At 49.8% G+C, this 20,556-nt stretch overlaps 1 protein-coding gene across 5 annotated transcripts in view; it reads right to left on the bottom strand.

Annotated features, from left to right (window-relative positions):
• TOGARAM2 (TOG array regulator of axonemal microtubules 2) overlaps positions 1–20,556 on the bottom strand; it is a 95,549-nt gene that overhangs the window by 9,657 nt on the left and 65,336 nt on the right. For all 5 annotated transcript variants that reach the window (XM_055377674.2, XM_055377676.2, XM_055377675.2 and 2 more), the window contains 8 exons: positions 20,359–20,509; positions 19,473–19,578; positions 18,290–18,525; positions 15,642–15,800; positions 9,614–9,731; positions 9,103–9,197; positions 7,015–7,207; positions 5,909–6,125 (listed from right to left, as the gene is read on the bottom strand). In XM_055377674.2, the coding sequence (XP_055233649.2) occupies positions 5,909–6,125; positions 7,015–7,207; positions 9,103–9,197; positions 9,614–9,731; positions 15,642–15,800; positions 18,290–18,525; positions 19,473–19,578; positions 20,359–20,509 (1,275 nt within the window). The remainder of the gene's footprint in view (positions 1–5,908; positions 6,126–7,014; positions 7,208–9,102; positions 9,198–9,613; positions 9,732–15,641; positions 15,801–18,289; positions 18,526–19,472; positions 19,579–20,358; positions 20,510–20,556) is intronic.

The following is a 20,556-nucleotide window of genomic DNA, read 5'->3' on the forward strand; positions in this document are numbered from 1 at the left end:
CCTGCCTGTAGCCCCCCGAGTGTTCTTTCTGCTCATCCACCCACTCCCTTCAGACCTCAGCATGAGCTGGAACCTGACCCTAGACACATCTAGACCTGACATCTAGACACAGCAGGGGCTCCCACCTCTGGCCCCAAACATCCCCTCTCCCCAGACCCAGAAAGAAGTGAATTTGGGGAACACTTAAAAATGCATATCCAGCAGAGACCTGTGCCAGACCATGCTCCCACAGTGCACAGCACACTGCAGGTGCTGAATAAATGCTTGTAGCATGCAGGGCAATGTCAAAACAGGACACAGTGTGCCTGGGCTGGTTTATGAACCCCAGAGCACTATGCCCAGACATTTGGCCTGTCTTTCCACTGGCCACTTTTAGAGTGAAGGCTCACCTTTCAGGTTACCTCCAGGTTCAATAAGACACACTAAAGCATAGCAGTTGTAAGAGCTCTGAATACAGATTGCCTTGGTTTGAATCCTGGTTCTTCCATATTTTACTGTGGAACACTGGACAAGCCACTTAGCTCCTCTATGACTCAGTTTACCCAACTATAAAATGGGTATGATACTAATAGCTTTCTCATAAAGTTGCTGTAAGGGTTCAATGAACAAACAGTGCTTAGGATAGTGCCTACAGCATATAATTACTATGCAAGTATCAGCTATTATTGTTACTATTATTACCTTAAAACTCTGAGAGCCCAGCAACCACAATGGTAGAGAGACCAATGAAGAGGCTAGAATCTAATTTTTAAAAGCTGAAAATCTACACTCCATTAGCCTAACCTGGTGCTTTCCTAGGCTCCTTTTCTGCCTCACAAGGAGGCAAAGACTGGCCTTGAAATGGAGAGAAAACAGCCACTAGCCGCAGCCCAGAGACTGTCCTTCCTAGGCTCAGACTCCCCTCTCTACAATGAGGTGGAGGTCTAAGGGGCCTTACACCTGTCCCATTCAGCCAAGCCCTGAGGCTACCAGGCCACATCACCCTCCAGCTACTGGGAAGCCAGATAAGAGCTTTTAAGAAAGTGTAGAAAACATAGTAGCAAGGAAACTGGAGTCAGACTGGAGTCCCCTAAATAAGCACAAGACTTGGTAAGTTATGACGTGCTGGTTTTACCAGATTCACCATGGCTGCCAGCACTAGGGATGTTCATCTAAAGAAAAAACTGTGACTGACTCACTTGCACAGAAACATGCAAGTTATGGTGCAGCCACGTGATGGAGCTGTTAAAAGTGACTCAAGGCCGGGCACAGTGGCTCACACCTGTCATCCCAGCACTTTGGGAGGCCGAGGTGGGCAGATCACCTGAGGTCAGGAGTTCGAGACTAGCCTGGCCAACATGGTGAAACCCCATCTCTACTAAAAGACAAAAATTAGCCGGGTGTGGTGACGTGCACCTGTAATCCCAGCTAATCGGGAGGCTGAGGCAGAAGCATCGCTTGAGCCCAGGAGGCGGAGGTTGCAGTGTGCCCAGATTGTGCCACTGCACTCCAGCCTGGGTGACAGAGCCAGACTCCATCTCAAAAAAAAAAAAAAAAAAAAAAAAAGTGACTCAAGAGTATAATCATCTGCAAATGCTTATGCTATGATTTTTTTAAAAGCAGGATGCGAATCCAAATGTTTAACACCACAACTGCTGTGCTGAACCCCTATTAACCCCTATTAATAGGAAGGGTATCTGGTTCAAGAGGCCAAAGAAGAGACTCAGAGCCAACAAACGAGACACGGGGTTTTATTAGGGGCTTACCTACAGGGGAGAGAGTCTAGTGGCAGCAGGCTGAATGGGAGAGCCTCATGGCCCAGTGGCGGAAGGCTGGGCAGGAAAATCGCAACTGCCTGCAAACAGCATGCAATTTACATAGCACTTTCACTTAACACCTTCCACCTGGCAAACTTCATTTACCCCAAAATTCAGGGCCTCAATCCCCTGTATGGCTCATGTTCCAAGGGAAGGTCGGGAGCTCAGATGTGCCTCATAAACAAGGAATGAATCTCCAAGTTGGCCACTCCCAGATTCCCTAGCTCAGAACACACACTCATTGTGTCTGCCATTCAGGGTCATTCTAAGGGGATGCTAAAGTTATTGCTATCAGGTGGATTTGCCCTACAACAACCATGTACACAAATGTGCACAGGAAAAAACTCAAAAAAATGCCAAATGTTAATAATGGTTTCTCTGAAGAGTTGGGACTATGAGTGAGGGATTTTTTTTCCGCTTTCAAATGCTTTGTATCTTCATTTACTCAAAATAAGTATGACTTCTTTACAGTGGTAGAAGTGAACTTTTGGTTTTTTAATTAACTAGAAAGACTGCCCAGTAGCATGGGAAACTGGGTAGTGTTAAATGAAAGAAGCAAAATCAAAACTAATTTTTAACAAGGGAAATTTGTATATAGGCAAAAATAGAAGAGATATTTTTAAGCAGTTGGTATATTGGAGGAGCACCATGGATGCATTTTTAAATTCCATTAACATTATGATGTTCATATGATTTATATAAGGTAATAAATTTAAAGTCAGAGAGCAAAATAGCAAAAGTAGACCTGAAGCCACCCGCATTCCAAGCTTATCTGCTCTCTCCAGTACTGACCAGGGGCTGGAGTAAATTAAGAAAGTTCCTTTTGGCACAGAGAAGCTTGAATGCTGAGGTCTGATCAGGAGAGGATGAGCTGTCAGCAGCCTGATGTTTTCATTAGCGAAGTTTCTTCTGTAACTAACCCAGTAAGAGCCCAAAGACAGAGCCAACCAGTTCTACTCAGGAACTTCCTTGATCCCAGAATAATTCCCCTGAAATCAGAAGGTCTTGGTGCTGAGTAGGAAGAATGCCACTTGAGCCCCAATCCCAGAGAGGCCTCAAGGCTGGCAGTGAGAGATGGCAGAGGTCAGGGAGCAAGCTGCAAACATGTCTCATTCCTTACTACCTCCCATGAAAAGGACATGGGCAGAAATCCCCACCTGCTCTGCCAACCAGTACTCCATTCAACCCCACCCAGCCTGGGGAAACCAAGGGATAAGAAGCGATGATGTTGGCTTCTTTGTCACTGAATTCTAGAATTAGTGAGTTCTAGAAGATCCCCATACTGCATTCAACCACACCCAGCCTGAGGAAACCAAGGGATTAGAAGCGATGATACTGGCTTCTTTATCACTGAATTCTAGAATTAGTGAGTTCTAGAAGGTCCCCCAAGAAGGCCATCCTCCCGACTTGGCTGTGCCGTCTGGACTTTATGCCAGAAGGCATCCTAGCTTGGCATTATTCTTGATCCCCTTGACCTCCAGTTTAGCAGGAAATAAACAGTAACCTGCTGAGCTGTTGCTTTGTGACTTTCCACATTTAAATATTTCACAGCATTCAACAGTCGTCTCTAGCCTGGAGCCCAGAATTTCTTATGGAGCATGAAGAAGGAGGTTTGGGGAAAAGCTCCTTCCCATCAAAGAAACTGGATCATGTCCAATCCAAGCCACTTCCAAGAGGGGCCTCAGGTGTTAAAGGTCCCCCAAGAAACCACTAGAACCACCAGGCTCAGCTTGGGTGATTTGGGAGGACTTCATACCCCTTCTCTTCCGTCCGATTTGATGCACTCTCTGCTGCTATCACCCAATCCCCTGGGACAGCGGGAAATTTAGTTACTTCCATCTGCAGGCCAGGCTCAGACCATGACAGGCAGATAAGAACCATTCCCAGAGACAGATTCTACCCTAGGTACTCCCTGGCAATGAGTTCCCCTTGTTGGTAACCTACTCCCTCCAGTTCTGACCTACATAGATGTGGAAATCAGCTGGTCACTTCGAAGTTAGGAACACTTTCAAAACCTGTTTTGCTGGCTGCGCTAAGAGGGTATGGCTTGCAGCAAAGCCATCAGGCCCAGATAGCCCATGCTTCACCTGCTCAAAAATTACCTGGATCCAAAACAGCATATTTGGCCTGACACGGTGGCTCACACCTGTAATCCCAGCACTTTGGGAGGCCGAGGCAGATGGATCGCCTGAGGTCAGGAGTTCAAGACCAGCCTGGCCAACATACTGAAACCCCATCTCTACTAAAAATACAAAAAATTAGCCAGGCGTGGTGGCACACACCTGTAATCCCAGCTACTTAGGAGGCAGAGATTGCAATGAGCTGAGATCATGCCATTGCATTCCAGCCTGGGTAACAACAGCAAAAATTCCATCTCAAAAAAACAAAAACAAAAACAAAAAAACAGTATATTTTACCCTTTGGGCTCCACCAGAGCCTTTTGCCAGGGATTTGCTGGACTCCATTGATCCCTTTGAGGGCCACACCATTCCATTCCAGCCTAAGCCCTGACCTATGGATTAGACAGGAAGAGAGCCAACCCTTCCCATTGCACCAAAGCCTCTGGATGATGAACCAGAGGGTACATTATCAGCCGTACCCAAGGAGGCCCTGTCCCAGAAGGGAGAACATAGGCATCTTCCTAGTAGCTACAATCCTGCTACCAGGTGAGTTCAGATCACAAAAGCAGGCCACCCCCAGGCTCTCCTTTCCAGGATGCCCAGTCTAGTAGGTGTACAACAGGGCCCCAAATAAGAGGGACCTGAATCTTGTGACAGTATGAGACACTAGATTTTTTGCCCAAAGCGCCACAATTCCAGAGCTCAAGGAGGCTGGCCTGATGGCAAAAAGTGGAAACTAAAACACCTGGAGGGGGAAGAGTTAAAAATTCCTCTCCCTAGACAAGGGTGCTTATCCTCTTCAAATAGCTAAAGCCTATTTTGCTTGGTACAGGTTTTCCCAATAAATCCAAGGCCCATGGTGATTTACCATGAGCCTTGGTTATTGGCAAGAGCAATCTCACTTACCCAGAGCAACGCTGAGAACAAGCCGTAATTTAGAGCTGGATTTATATTGTTTGTTCTACAGCAACAAACTCAGCAAATCATAAATTCCCTCTGAGAAGAAGAGTGGAAATTGACAATATTTATGAACTCAAGAGGCAGAGAGCGACCTGACCAGGCCTTTGATTTGTAACTGAAACTTTTCCTGGAGCCTCCAGCCAAGGACACGGTGCCTGTCCCAGCCCCAGGGAGCTGGGCTCAGGCCAGGAAGCGGGGTGGGGTCGGGGGGAGGGGAACAGCAAGTGTGTCAGGAGGGGTGTCCAGCCTCTCTAAAGGATGGTCTTTGGATGCTAAAGGCAAGACGTTGCTCTATGCTCATGAGGACACACAGCAACAAGGCAAACAGAGGTGGTTTTCAGACCATGGCTTCCTCGTACTGAAGCAAGGCTTGTTTGGGAAAGCTCGTCCTTGTACTGGGCTGGCCATAAGTCTACTCATGTGCCACTTTCTCCACACACCTAAAGTTTGGAATTTGCACTTTGATCCACATACTGGGTACACCAAACATCACCTTTTAGCATCCATGAAAGGAATAAGAAAACACAAGCAGATGCACCAACATTTCCCCTAACGTTCCAGAAGCAAGATGTCATACCTAGAAGCTCTCACCTTTCCTGATGGCTCTTCCATAGCTGCCACCTTTTTTTCTTCTATCCTTTTTCCCCTCCCTCCACTTTCCCTCCCTGCCCATCACCACAAACCCCACCCCAAGCCCCAGCCCAGCTTAAGCCTTCCCAGCACTCCTGACTCACCCACTGGGGTGCCTTGTGACCCTGGGGGGTCATTTCCCTCATGTGTCTATGAGGAGGCTGGACTGGATCATCTCCACATCACCTCCACTTCCAGCCGTCCAGAGGTGTGGGTGGCTGTGACATAGAAAAGCCCACTGGCCAAGAGCCTTGGAGGCCCCGGGCTCCACCTCTGCCCTACACAGCCTCTGGTGAAACATCTGGCCTGGGAACCAACCAAGGCCTTGTCCACCTTGCAGATTTCCAAGCAGGAAGGTGGACATGGTGACCAGAGCCACACAGGCCCAGGTGGGACACTCACCCAGGCTCTCAACCATCGCATCCAGCACAGCCACGGCAGCAGCGTAAATCCCTGAGTTCTTGGAGTTGAGGTTGTCTGCAACAGCGATGATGATGGAGAGCAGCATGGGGTGTAAGCTCTCTTTGAGGAGGGGGATCATCTTGGCGAGGGACTCCAGCGCCCACTGGTTCACTTTCTTGTTGGAATCCTGAAGCCTTGGGGTGAAAGCATCAAAGACCTATTGAAGAAACAGAAACCAAGAGCCCATGGGAACCCAGGCTGGGCAGGACTCCCACAGTGCAGGCAGCTTGGAGCTCACCCGGCCCAACTGAGCGACCTCAGCAGAGACTCCTCCTGCGTCCCTGACCTATGCCATAGCACTCTCAAAAACGAAGAGCTCACCTCCTCAAAAGGGTGGGCAAGAGGGGAGGAACCAACAGGTATTGAGCACTTGTTGCATGCCAAGTGTCCAGGGCGTCTTGTTAGTTGCTCTGCAATCATTTTTACTGAATGATCTTAACAACCCATGGAGCACGTTTTCACCCCCACTTTCCCATAAACAACAACAACTGGGGCTCCAAGAGGTTCAATGATTTGCCTGAGATCACACAGCTAGTAAGAAACTTGGATGGAAACCCAGGTCTGCTGACTCTGAGCTGTGTCTTTGCTCAGCTGTGTAACTGACTGTCAGCAGCCTCAGTCCAACAAGAAGCAGGCACCCACCCGAGTGTTCAGCCTATGAAGGGCTTGTACCTACTCCTAACACACCTGTCCAGCCATCACAGCCAAGTCACCTGTCCAGCCACATGCTCTGCCCCCAAACATGATGCACCTAGCTCCCCAGAAGCAACCCAAGGCCTCACCACAGTATCCTCCACCTCTACCTCCTACCCTCCTCACTGTAAATCTGCTAGAAGGACAAGAGACATCTCTGAGCATTTCCAAGCTGCCAGCAGGAGGCGGTGCCCTTGCCCACTCAGCCATTTCTAGGTAGTCTCCATGTTACAAAGGCCAACTGCATAGCAAGGGGTCTGACACAATGTCCAACGCCATTCAGAGTTTTCAAACTTCAAGTTGCACCCCCCAGAGGAGAGACAGGTGGGAGAGTAAAAGCAAGCGGTGCTCACCTGGACCAGGTGGGCAGCGACAAGCTCCGGCTTGGCCTTGCAGAGCTCCAGGAGCTGCCCCACACCTTCCATCCGGGACCGGAAGTCCTTGGCCTCCAGCAGCCGCGTCAGCTCCCGTAGCTGCTCCACCATCTCCCCACGGCCCTGCAGTGTGGAGCGCAGCCCCACCAGCCTTGGGCCATTGCAGCTGAGCCTAGGTAAGGAGCATGGCATCTGAACCCCCCAGGGAAGAGCCCGGGTGAATGAACCCACTTCTGGTCCCACGCCACCTCCTACAGGCAGGTGGGGCAGAGACAAGAGTGTCACCTGCAGCTTAATCCACCCCCAGCTTCCCCTCCACCTACAGCTTGTTGCCCAGGGCCCCATCCCCTTGTCAGGGGTCAGGGCTCTCTCTTCCTGCCTTTTTCTCTTTTCAGAAGATATGTAAGCAATGGGGGAAGTCAGAGTGAGGAAGTGGCTATCCACAAAAGAATGACTGGTACACATTTTTTTTTTTTTTTTTTGAGACAGAGTCTCGCTCTTGTTGCCCAGGCTAAAGTTTAATGGCACAATCTCAGCTCACTGCAACCTCCACCTCCTGGGTTCAAATGATTCTCCTGCCTCGGCCTCCCAAGTAGCTTGGATTACAGGCATGTGTCACCATGCCCGGCTAATTTTTGTATGTTTAGTAGAGACAGGGTTTCAGTATGTTGGCCAGGCTGGTCTCAAACTCCTGACCTCACGATCCACCCACCTTGGCCTAGCAAAGTGCTGGAATTATAAGTGTGAGCCACTGCACCTGGCCAACTGGTGCACATTTAATGTAAGAGTGGGGAAAGACCTTGGAGGTCATCATGGCCAACCTTCTGCCCGGCTCCTATATCCTGATCCCTGGCTGGCTAGGCTCTGCTCACACTCCCCCAGCAACTGGGGACATTGTAAAAAGCCCCATTTTCTTACGCTGGGATCACATGCCCATCACAGCCCCCTAGCCCCTTCCAGCCAGCATGAGAACAGCTCTGTGCAGAACTACTGTCTCCCACCTTCAGCTCCAAGCCTGGGTCACTGGCTCATGCCCTACACCCAGGTCCCATCCAGCGGAGCCCACTGTCCCTCATTCTGTGATTCACTCCTGCATTCCACACTCATTGTCTACTGAGAGCCAAGAGCTGTGCTGGGCACTGAGAACCGTGAGATGAGAGCACAGCCTTTGCCGTTAGGAGCCCACAGACCAATGGAAGATAGATACATCAACGGGGCTGACAGAGGTATGAAGAACAGGCCAGCCTGTCACCCTGAGGACACAAGGACACAGAGTGGTAGAGCTTCCTGGAGAAAGTGACAGGTGAGCTGAATCTTGCAGAACCAATAGACATGTTCTAGGTGCAGATGGCGTCTAGGATAAGCAAAGGCACAGCAGGGAGGGAGGTTGTGGAGGGGTTTGAATACCAGCTGCTCGCATGTTTTGCTTACCCAGGTGCTGCTCTGGTCAGGCTGAGAGAGGAAGAGTGGGAGAGGAGGCAGGAAGTTACCTTTGAAGAAGTGGGCATGGGGCTTCCCTGGTGCCTTGCTAAGGAGTTCAGATGGGATCAGCCCAGGACATTGCAGAAGGGCTTCAGTTTTAAGCACAGGCATGACTATCGGACTCCTGCTTGGTTTCTAACTGCTCCCAGCACCCCCGCACCCCTCCTCCCAGCCTCTCAGTCCATGTCTTCTCATCTGCCTTAGTTCAGGCTGGGCCTCTGAACTAGTCCCAGGCTGGCCACTCTGCTGGTTAAAGGATCTGCTGGTCTAAGCGAACGAGGAAACACTGAGCTCACACACAGAGTCCAACCACCGATGCTAGTGGAACCCCGCCCACTCAGCTGGGACTGCAGAAACCAACTTCTACTGGCAGATGCTCCCAATCCCAAGATTTGGTCTCCCTGGGATTTGGGTTGGGGAGAACACATCCTGCAAATTCATCTATTAGTATTGCAGCCCCAACTAGGTCTCAGCGGTACCCCAGATCCATATGTCCACCCCAGAGCCACCCCTGGCCATGGACAAGCAGGATGCCTCTGTCAGAAGTCTTAGATGTGAAGCCCAGAGATACAGGAGCAGCCATACCCCTCCTTGATGGGCAGCCCGTTCTCACACACCACCAGACTCCTCAACACCTTGTGGCCTTTGGCAGAGTGAAGTTCATCATTATCTTCTATTCCCTTGAAAAATACACACAGAGCATGAGCCAAAAGGAGTGGCCCTCCAGGGAAATGGCAGACATTCCAGGGGAGACATAACAATGGCAATAATCCCTTCCACCTAGGAGAGCTTCAGATGTCACAGTTGAGCCTTCCAGAGCCCTGAAAGTAGCTGGGGCAGAGATCAAGATCCCTGGTTAACAGATGAAGGCGTGGAGGCCCAGGGAGGCTCAAGGAACATAGGTAGTGTGGGGGCAGAACCAGGTGTGAGCACAGAGGACAGAAATCACATCTATCTCACCTATCAGGAGTAGTGGATGAAATCAACATCTCTGGAATCCACTCCCCACTCCCCTGACCCACATGAAGGCTACCAGGCTCAGCACTGTCACCCCCACCCCCAAAAGGCCATGACCCACTTATGCCCCACAGCTCACCCGCTGTTTAATGGCCGCCATGACCTTCTGCAAGTCGTAAGATGGGAGAGATTGCTTCAGAAATGCATCAAACTTAGTGTTCGCCATCAAGATATTCACCATCTTCCGGCCATAAAATCTGCCACAGGACAGAGAGCAAGATAAAGAAACAGCCTCTGAAATGCAAAATAAATTTGCTTTACAGCTTTACATAATCTTCCTAATTAAAGAGAGTTTTTAATACTTTTTCTAATTACAAAAGCAATCCCTACCCAGTTAAAAAATAGATTAATAAACATCATCCATAATCCCATTACCAAGAGAAAATCCCTATTAAATTTTTACATATTTTCCTATAGTCTTTTTTCTGTGGCATTTACTTTCTAGTTGATATCAGAATGTATATACAAGTTGTATTCAGCTTTTTCACTTTATCATTCATTAATCATCTTCCCAAGTCCCTTAAAACTCTCCATAAACATCCTTTTTAATGGCTACAAAATATTCCGTTGAATGGCTATACCAAAGTGTACTCAATTTTGTTCTAATATGGAACATTTAGAAGTCCAAGAAAGGGTAAAGCAGGACAATATAGGAGGGTGTAGTCAATCTACCTGAGGAACAGTGGTGGCAGGTGAGGGAATCAAGGAGGGCTTCATAGAAGAGGTGACCCTTGTGTTGGGGCTCAACAGATAAGTAGGAGTTCACAAGTTGGGTGGGATTTGGGATACGTCGGAGGAACAGGGTTATTTAGGTCTATAACACAGTGTGACATGTCAGCAGGGGGATATATTGGAGAATAGTGAGCAGAGGTTGGACACAGGAAGCAGACAGGCCAGAGGAGAACACAGGACCCTGTTTAGGGAGACATGAAGGAGTTAGGCTTCAGTCTGCATGCAATAGGAAGCTGAAGAATGATTCAATTTGTACATCAGTCAAAATGTCTCTAGCAGCAGTGTGGAGGATGGATTGGTGGAGACAAGGCTAGGGGCCAGGAGACTTATTAGGAGGCCACCATAATAGTCCAGGAAAAAGATGGTGCAGGCCTGAAATCAGGCAGTACAGTGAGGATAAGGAAGCACAGTCAGATCCAAGAGCTGCTGAGAAGATGGAAACCACAGGATTTGGTAGCAGGTTGGAAGTGAAGCAGGAAGCATCTAAAATCTTAAATCATATTTCATTCAAACTTAAGACTCCATTAATTGTAAAAGGTGCCCTTACTTTATTTTCCACTAAGGAAAATCAGAAAAATAAAAACTGGTGATTTCCATAGCCTCCAATGACACTGCCCCATATGTGAGGGCAATCTTTCTATGTGCTATCTCAGAAACAGAAGATAGCATTGCTTGTCGGTATTTTTCTTCCTTAGGTCAGGTAAAGTTCTTAGTGATTGCTTTGCAAAAAATGTGGGACTTGGTCATTCCTTCCACAGTGAGAGTTTGCTTCATTGATATCTAATGGATATCCACTGATGTTGCCAAGCCTTTTCTCATATACAATAATGATTCATTTCAATTGCAAATAATAGTGTAATATTTCTAAGAAATTTTAAACAGATTAAACTCAATGATTCTCCAGAGAGCATCCAAAAATCACTTCTGAAAATAAATTCAAAAATTTACAAAGAAAGGCTCGTAGTGTAGTTCCTACAATGGAAAATTTAATTCAGAAAATAATACTCTGAGCAACACTGACTAAGTTTGTGAAGGTGCAGATAGTATAACTACATCATAAATTGGGCACAGTGGTGCACACCTATTGTCTCAGCTATTTGGGAGGCTGAGTCAGGAGGATTACATGAGCCCAGGAGTTCAAGGCTGTAGTGTGCAATGATCACACCTGTGAATAGCCACTGCACTCCAACCTGGGCAACATAGCAAGACCCCATCTCTTAAAACTACAAAAACACCTATACCATAATCACTGCCTAGCCCAACTGAAGCCCAACAGCAACTGTGAAATGCCTGTCATTGTAAGATACATGCCAATTTTAAAAATATTAAAACCAGGGAAGGATGTGTGTCTTGAAATCAATGAAGTATGGGAGTCCCCATTGTGCCTCTTGGGTGGCTCAGTAAATAACAGTCACTTTTAATGATAGAGAGAACACAGAGAGGCAGACTTGGAGAGGAGGCAATGAGTTCATTTAGGGACACTCAGCACTGCAGATGGCAGTAGGACATCAGATGGTGGGTCCCATGGAGGCTTTAGAAATAGGGGACTGATGCTCTAAGAAGGGTCTGGAGTGGAGCGCAAGAATTGAGAAGCCTCCAACTTTGCTGGTGGCTGGAGCCACCAGAAGTAAAAGCCAGGAGAGGGAGATGAGGACTAAAGACACACTGGCAGCACCTACACTCAGGTGGCAGTCAGGGGCAGAATGGTCACAGAGGGACAAGGAGAATCCCCGGAGTACAGCGCCATGGAAACCAGGAAGGACAGAGTTCTAGGAAGGAAAAGGAAATGTAGTCACCATCATCTAGTGTAAGGGATGGGTCAGAATGGAGAGGAGTAGCAGATCTGGAGAGACTTTAGACCTTGATTTCCATCCCTCTAACAACCATTTAAAACCAACAAACAACCCAAAACCTTCTACGTCCTTTTTTTTTCATTGCATGGCAGAGTTACACAACACTTTATTATATAGTAGATGCTCTAATAGATGCTACACAAAGAATAGCTGTTTATAGACATTTCATCCCATTCTTCCAGTCCCCCTAAACTCACTCTTCAAAGTATTTGCCCCAAGTTTAATGGCAATGTGATTTGTGATTTTTTTTTTTTTTTTTTTTTTTGAGACAGAGTCTCACTCTGTTGCCCAGGTGGGAGTGTAATGGCCCTATTTCAGCTCACCGCAACCAGTGCCTCCTGGCCTCAAGCGATCCTCTTATCTCAGCCTCTCAAGTAGCTGGGACCACAGGCACATGCTACCACGCCCGGCTAATATTTTGGTATTTTTTGTAGAGACAGGATTTCACTGTGTTGCCCAGGCTGATCTCAAACTCCTGGGCTTAAGAGATCCACCTGCCTTGGGTTCCCAAAGTGCTGGAATTACAGATGTGAGCCACTGCACCCGGCCAGGCAATGTTTTGTTTGCCTGTTTTTGTTTTAATTTTTTATTTCCATAGGTTATTGGGGAACAGGTGGTGGTTGGTTCCACAAGTAAGCTCTTTAGTAGTGATTCGTGAGATTTTGGTGCACCCATCACCCGAGCAGTATACACTGAACCCTATTTGCAGTCTTTCATCCCTCACCCCCTTCCCACTAGTTCCTCCTGAGTCCCTGAAGTCCATTACGTCATTCTTTTTTTTTTTTTTTTTTTTTTAGACAGAGTCTTGTTCTGTCGCCCAGGCTGGAGTGCAGTGGCGCGATCTCGGTTCACTGCAAGCTCTGCCTCCCGGGTTCACTCCATTCTCCTGCCTCAGCCTCCCGAGTAGCTGGGACTACAGGCACCCGCCACCACGCCCGGCTAATTTTTTGTATTTTTAGTAGAGATGGGGTTTCACCGTGTTAGCCAGGATGGTCTCGATCTCCTGACTTCATGATCTGCCCGCCTCGGCCTCCCAAAGTGCTGGGATTACATGCGTGAGCCACCGTGCCCAGCCCATTATGTCATTCTTATGCATTTGCATCCTCATAGCTTAGCTCCCACTTATGAGTGACAACATACGATGTTTGGTTTTCCATTCCTGAGTTATTTCACTCCCCAATCTCATCCAGGTCACTGCAAATGCCATTAATTCATTCCTATTTATGACTAAGTAGTATTCCAGTGTGTGTGTGTGTGTGTGTGTGTGTGTGTGTATACACACATACATACATACATATCACAGTTTCTTTAGCCACTCGTTGATTGATGATGAGGCATTTGGGCTGTTTTCGCATTTTTGCAACTGAGAATTGTGCTGCTATAAACATGCGTGAACAAGTATCTTTTTCGTATGATGATACCCAATAGATACCCAGTAGTGGGACTGCAGGATCGAATGGTAGTTCTACCTTTACTTCTTTAAGGAATCTCCACGCTGTTTTCCATAGTGGCTGTGCTAGTTTGCATTCCCACCAGCAGTTTAGAAGTGTTCCCTTTCACCACATCCACGCCAACATCTATTATTTTTTGGTTTTTTGATTATGGCCATTCTTGCAGGAGTAAGCAAAACCTTCCACTTCTTCACTGATATTCCTCATTTCAGCAAATGGCACTATTATTCACCATTGTTCAGGGTAAAAACTTAAGAGCATCTTCAGCTCGTCTTTGAAACCCTTACCACCTGCATCCTGTTGGCTCTGCCATCCTGTTGGCTGTTGGCCGAAGCCACCCACCACTCTCCAGTCTGAGCCTCCAGCCCCTCTTGCCTGGACTGTGGGGCAGCCATCATCTGCTGTTCCTCCTGCCTTTTTCTCTCACTACCAGTCCTGCGGCAGCCAGAGAGGCTTTTTTTTTAATTATAAAGGCTAACATGCATGTAAAGAAACACTCAAACTCATTATTAATAAGCAGGGGGTCAAAGCACTCTCAAACAATGATGAGCTATCATTTTTACACATTAGATGGATAAAAATTAGAAATCTAGAAATTGCCACATGCTGAGAGGCTGTGCAGGAGGGAGGCAGATGCGGACCCCAGGCAGGGCGGGGCTGCTGGAGCGCACACATGCATCTGACCCACGGTCCTGCTCCTGGGCACGTCCGAGGAGGTGCCATGCAGCACGGTTTGCAGCAGGGGAGAATGGGAGGAACCGCAGGCACTACATCCCTCAGGGAGCACCCTCAGACGTGGGTACCCTACGAGAATGTCTGGCCTGGAGCTCACCCATCCAGGGTGGGCATGGCCTCTGGAGCCCTGACAGGTGCCACATGGTCTCCAGTTGGGGCGAGGATGGAGTGAGGGGTGGAGACCTACACACTCATCCAAACGGATGTGGTAGTAATAAGCCCTGAACTGAGGAGTGTGAGGAACTGGGCTCCAGCCCCAGCTTTTGAAGACAGTCAACCAGATCCTCTCGCTCTCCTGCTTAAAATCCTCCAACACCTCCTCATACTCCCACTAAGAAAACCCTCCAATGACTTCCAATCACACACCATCCAAAATCCCAACTCCTGACCTTGGCCTAAGAGAACGTCTCTGACCTGGGCCTGCTGCCCACCCTCACCCCCACCCCTCACTCACTGTGCTCCACCAGGCTGGCCGTCCCCACCCTTGGACACCAAGCTTGTTCCCATCCAGTGGCCTCTGTGACATTTGCTTTGCCTGATCCTCAAAGAGCTGGCTCCGTGTAGCCGTTCAGCTCTGAACTCAAATGTCACTCTTAAAAAAGGCTCTCTGAACCCTCAGTCTAAAGCAGCCCCCCGCCAACTCCATTGCATTGCAGCCTTTACCTCCTGGGCTCAAGAGATCCTCCCACCTCAGCCCCTCAGTAGCTGGGACTACAAGTGTGCAACACCACCCCTAGCATTTTTTTTTTTAAGTAGAGACAGGATCTTACTATGTTGTCCAGTCTCAACTCCTGGCCTCAAGCAATCCTCCTGCCTTGGCCTCCCAAAGTGCTGGGATTACAGGTATAAACAACCACATCCGGCCTATTTTTTCTTTATATCCCTGATATGTATCTAAAATTACCATAATTATTTATTTATTATCTGTCTCCCTCGACTAGGAAGTAAGCTCCAAGACAATAGGGGCTTCATTTTTCTTATTCGCTGCTGTGTCCTTAATAAGAAAAAGAGTGATCATTAAATATCTCCAGGAAAAAAGGCCTGAATGGTCTTACAGAGAATGGTGCTGGGGTGAGGTAGAAACAAGAGCAACACTCAATGGGTAAGAGGGGAAATCCAAGACCAGAAAATGGAGGCAGGGAGTAAGGACCCCTACCTGAATGAGCTTGGCTTGATGGAAGGGATGGGACAAGAGCTGAAAGGAAAGGACATAGCTTCCGCCTACCTGCCTATCCCTCTGCAGGATCCCAGGGAAGCTGAAGCTGTGTGCCCCAGGCCCCTCAGGGCTGGCTGGTTGGTTGCCTTCTCTGCCCCGAGGACCCTGGCCCTGCCCTACCTGGTGTCCTGGTTGGAGTCCTGCGCCAGCCTCACCAGGTTGTGCACCAACATGTCTGTGCTGTCTCTGGTGCCCGAGAGAAGCTTCTCAGCGCCGATCTGCTCCAGCACAGCTGAGAGGTGCTCAGCCGCGTATTTCCGGATCAAGGGGTTCCGGTGGCTGAAAGGAAATCATGGCCCAGGGGTCAGTCTCAGGATAGTGGTGTGGGAGTCCCCAGGCTGGCAAACATGGATCTACCATTGCAGACCCATGCTTCATGCCAGTCAGGGGCTCCAAAAATACCTGTCCCCATGTGAGCTGAGGGGAATCTTTGAGGAAAGAGCACTCACTTTCTACTAACAGGGTGACAGCAACAACGGGAGAGGGAAGGACAGTGACATGAAGCTACACGAGGTTCCCCAATACACTGTATGCATACCGTTCTTGGGAGCTTCCTGCACACACATCCTTCCTTTTGTCTAAATACTCTCCTCCATCTTCCCTCCACCTAGAAAAGTCCTACCTAACCAATGTCTCTTCTTCCTTCTTTCCCCAGCCCCACAGGCAGAATTAGACGTCCCACCCACTGCCCAAGGTAGCGCTGTCTTTTCCCCGGGGAAGTACAGTTGCACCCTTAGGGCCCCCATCAGGCTGCCAGCTCCCTGTGGGCGGGGACCAGGTTATCTGTCTCCCTTGACTAGGAAGTAACTCCAAAACAACAGGGGCTTCATTTTTCTTTTTCACTGCTGTATCCATAATGACGAAAAGAGTGATCATTAAGTATCTCCAGAAAAAAAAGGCCTGAATGTACAGAGAACAGTACTGGGGTGAGGCAGAAACAAGAGCAACACTCGATGGGCAGAGGGGAAATGGAAGGCAAGAAAGTGGAGGCAGGGAGTAAGGACTCCCTGCTGAACGGGCTTGGCTTGACGGAAGGGATGGGACTAGAGCTGAAGGACATAGCTTTTATCCACCTGCCTGTCCCTCTGCAGAATCCCAGGGAAGCTGAGCTGCGTGTTCCAGGCCCCTCAGGGCTGGCTGGTTGCCTTCTCCGCCCCAGGCCCCTGGTGCTTCCCTACCTAGTGTCCTGGCTGGAGTCCTGATTCCCTCTCTATGGCAACCCCACTGCCCTGCTGTGCCTGACACATCCCTGGTGCTTAGCAGGAGCTTAATGCATGTTTGCTGAACTGAACTGAGACAGGAGGGAGAAGAGGGATTCATGGGTGAGTTGGTGACCATAACAAGTGGAACCTGAGCTCTATAAGAGAAACCTGTCAGAATGGCACCTCTTTCAAAGGGCCTCTGTGTCCACACTCCATCAGGAAGCACTGACCCTTTTGTCCCCTAGAGTCTCACCCCAGTGGAACACAGTGGGGGACATCAGAACTCTCCCTACCCAGTATGGTCCATGGACCAGCAGCACTGACATCTGAACCAGAATCTGCATTTCAGCAAGATCCCAGCGGACTCAGATGCACAAGCCGTGACCCTGGTTCTTGTCGACAGTGATCAATTGCCTGTGCCTCCATGCCAGCACCTTTTATCCATTATCTCACATCTACCTCATTAGCTACTATTATCATCACCATTCTGCAGGTGAGGAAGCTGAGCCAAAGGGAGGCATCCAGAAAAAAAAAAATACAATTCATTTCTCCTAAGTTAATTATAGACACAGTAAGCACTCAGTGAATGTCAGGAATGGGCAGGCACCGTTCTAAGTGCGCTTTCATGAGTCAATTCAATTACCTCTCATAACAACCTCATGAGGTAGACACCATTATTATCCCCATTTTACAGATGAGTCAACTGAGACACAGAGAAGTGAAGTGACAATCAGGATGTGAACCCAGGCGATGTGGCTGGGCAGGATCTCACCCTTTGCAGTATGCTATGGTGCAAATACTAAAGGTCTCCCAGCTGGTCCAACAGGCCCCTGGGGCTACTGAGAAACCTCACGCATCAGTGTAATGATCCACTTATGGGGTGGAGAGGCCTTTTGCTGTGTGGGAGAAGCAGCTTGGGAAATGCTTTTGGTTTTGCTTTTAGTGTGGGTTTTTAATGACAGCGAAAACGAATCTGCAGAAAGGCTCCAACAGGAGCCCAATACCTTCCCCTCCCCAAGAGCAGGTCCAGTGGGGCAAGCTGGAGAATGAAATTTTGCGACTTTCTCTTCTCACTGGCCCACATTTCATCAGAAAGCAACACTGCTCCTGGGGGTGGCAGGAGCTCCAGGGCCCACGCTCAGGCTGCCTCTGCAGCGCTGCCTCTGCAGCGCTGTCTCCCGGGGCGCTCCCACAGCCACGGTGTGCTCCCCAGCCTTGGAGTGCAACAGCCCCCTCCTCTTCCAGCCAGAGGTCCCTGCATTACCCCAGCCTGGCCGATGAAAGGTTTGGAAAGAAGACCGATGCCCGGCACAGGGAAGCAGGGGTCTTCCTCCCCCAGCTAAGTGGGAAGCACCTGCTGTGAAGTCTGAGATGGGCCCCTACTTCACTCAGAACCTCTGACCCATCACCCTGGCCTCTAGCATCTCGAGGGATCCCCTGCAGCCTCACTTGCCTGCTTCCCTCCCTCCCTGCACCCTTCCCTCCTTCTTTCACATCCCAGGGCCTCTCCCCTTGCCTTACCTTCCCTGACTTCCCCCGCCCCTCAGACAACAGGCAGCCACATACTAGACACCCGCCGAGGTGAGGACCACCAGGGAGCGGGCAAGGGTCACATTCTCCACCATAGCCCTCAGAGACTGGCCGGCTGCTCTCTGGATGAACTCGTTGGTGTCCGCCATCTTCTGCAGCAAGCAGCGGGCGATCTCCTCGGCCTCCTGGTCCATATTCTTCTTCAAGGCCTGGAAGAGGTCTCCCAAGGTGCTGATGGCCAGGTGAGACACCTTGGACCGCAGGTTGGTGACCTTGGAGAGAGGAGAGAGGCCCTCCAGGGTGCTGGACCCTGCCAAGGGCTCTGGGACGCATGGAAAATGGGCCCTGCACCACCCTCTTCCTCCACCCCGACCCCTCCCCTGACCTAGGCCTTGCCACGCTGGAAACAAAAACCCTGCAGCCACTCTGAGCAAAACTGTCCCATTTTGTTATCATCTCAATTATTAATCCCATCATTATCATGACCATAGGAAATGTGTACACTCTGTCTTCAAAGCACTTTTACAAAGAATGTCTGATTTGATCTTTGCAACTACCAAGTGAGAAATAGGTACCATGAGAAGCACAGTAGTGCTGACTGAGGCTCTAATTAACCTGGGAGAATGTAACTGTATTTTTTCTGGATGCCTCACTTTGCAGAGGAAACAGAGACCCCAGGCCACATGCAGGAAGGCAGATGCTCCCCACACAGCCCAGGCCCCTGTGTTAACAAAACAGCGTCCTCCATATTCATCCCCACCCCACCCCCACTGGAGCAGCCCACTCCCAAGGGCAGGGCACAGCCCCCACATGAGACCAAATGCAGCCTCCTGCCTCTCTGGACCCAGCTAGACCAAGCCACAGAGCCATGAAAGAAACGCTTTGGGAAATACTACCACTGCCCTGGAGTTGGGGATCTGGCCCTGGACGCTCCATCCCTCCTTAGGCATTTTGAGTACAGAGGACCATGCAGGCCGACACATGGGCATGTGGGATTCTAATTGTTTCCATTCTCAAAGATTACAAATAAGGAAACCCTAGGCCTCAGTTTTCCAATCTGAGAAATTGGTGGCTACCTCCTACCTCAGTGGCTGAAGGCTGAGAAATAAGCAGGGATCCCCATGTCCCTGGAGCCACGGCCCCTCCACAGCTGCTAGCGGACTGCATCCAGCAGCTGCAGTGGGGCCAAATGCACAGCACACAGGCTGGGGGGCCTCACCTCCCCAGTCACTGCCAAGCACACGTCGTGCAGCCTTCCGGTGAGGACCTCCGAGTGACAGGCTGCCAAGCGCTGGATGCTCACCAGACCCTTCTCCTTCATCTGCCTGAGAAGCAAGGCCAGGCCCTGTTGCAGGCGGGTGGAGAGGGAGGAGCCCCACCCCTCTGCAGACTAGGGGCCCCACATCACATACCATCACGGTCCACCGTCACCCGCAGCAGGGTGCCATTCCATGGCCTCAGAGCTGGGTTTCCCGGGGTAACACCCTGGCCTGGAATCCTAACCACTCAGTAAAAGCCAGTTTTATGTGGCCTCTGGCCGGCCCTCAGCTCTGACAGTGCTGTATGGAAGCCCACCCCCCTCCAGGACCTGTCTGGGTCCTTGACACAAAGCCAACACCTTCAATAAAAGGCACTTGAACAGGGAGGACTGAAGGCAGGGAGGGCTTCTCACAAATGTTCTGGAGGCCGAGGCATTGCTTTGCTCATGACCACGGTCCTGCATCCCCACAGTGGGAGGAGCGCTCGGAGCAGATTCAATTTCATTCAGAGAAATAAAGGGCTGCGGCCTTTCCTGGGCCCCATGGTGTGGAATCAAATGCATCCTTGCCATGCCTGGCTTTGGTACACCACAGACCCATGCATAGGCTGCTTGGAAGGTCCCAGGGCGCACACATAAAGCCAGGAACACCACACACTCATGCACACATGCACGTAAACACACATATCTATATGCATGCACACAGTCCTCCCTCCAAACTGGCTTTTATGCTCCATGGTGCTGGAACCCCAGAGTGGGAGAGGAGGGAAGTTGAGGGGCAGAAGCTATTCTGCAACAGCCCCTGCTTCCGGCCAGAACACAGCACGTGGGGGAAGCATCTCCTCACCAGTCACTGCTGTTGAGGCACTGGAGTGCATCCCTCAGCCCCAGCTCCGGGTTCGAGAAAGGCCTCAACTCCTTACAGGCTCTAAGATCCATCTCCTCCTCTTCTTCCCATTCAGGAGACCCCAGTGTGAGCACCGCAGGTAATGAGTTGGCTGCATTCACAAGAAAGAAACAGCAGGCTTCACGCAGCAGGACAGGC

Source organism: Gorilla gorilla, chromosome 12 (assembly GCF_029281585.2).
Source record: "Gorilla gorilla gorilla isolate KB3781 chromosome 12, NHGRI_mGorGor1-v2.1_pri, whole genome shotgun sequence".
Taxonomy (NCBI): Eukaryota; Metazoa; Chordata; class Mammalia; order Primates; family Hominidae; genus Gorilla; species Gorilla gorilla.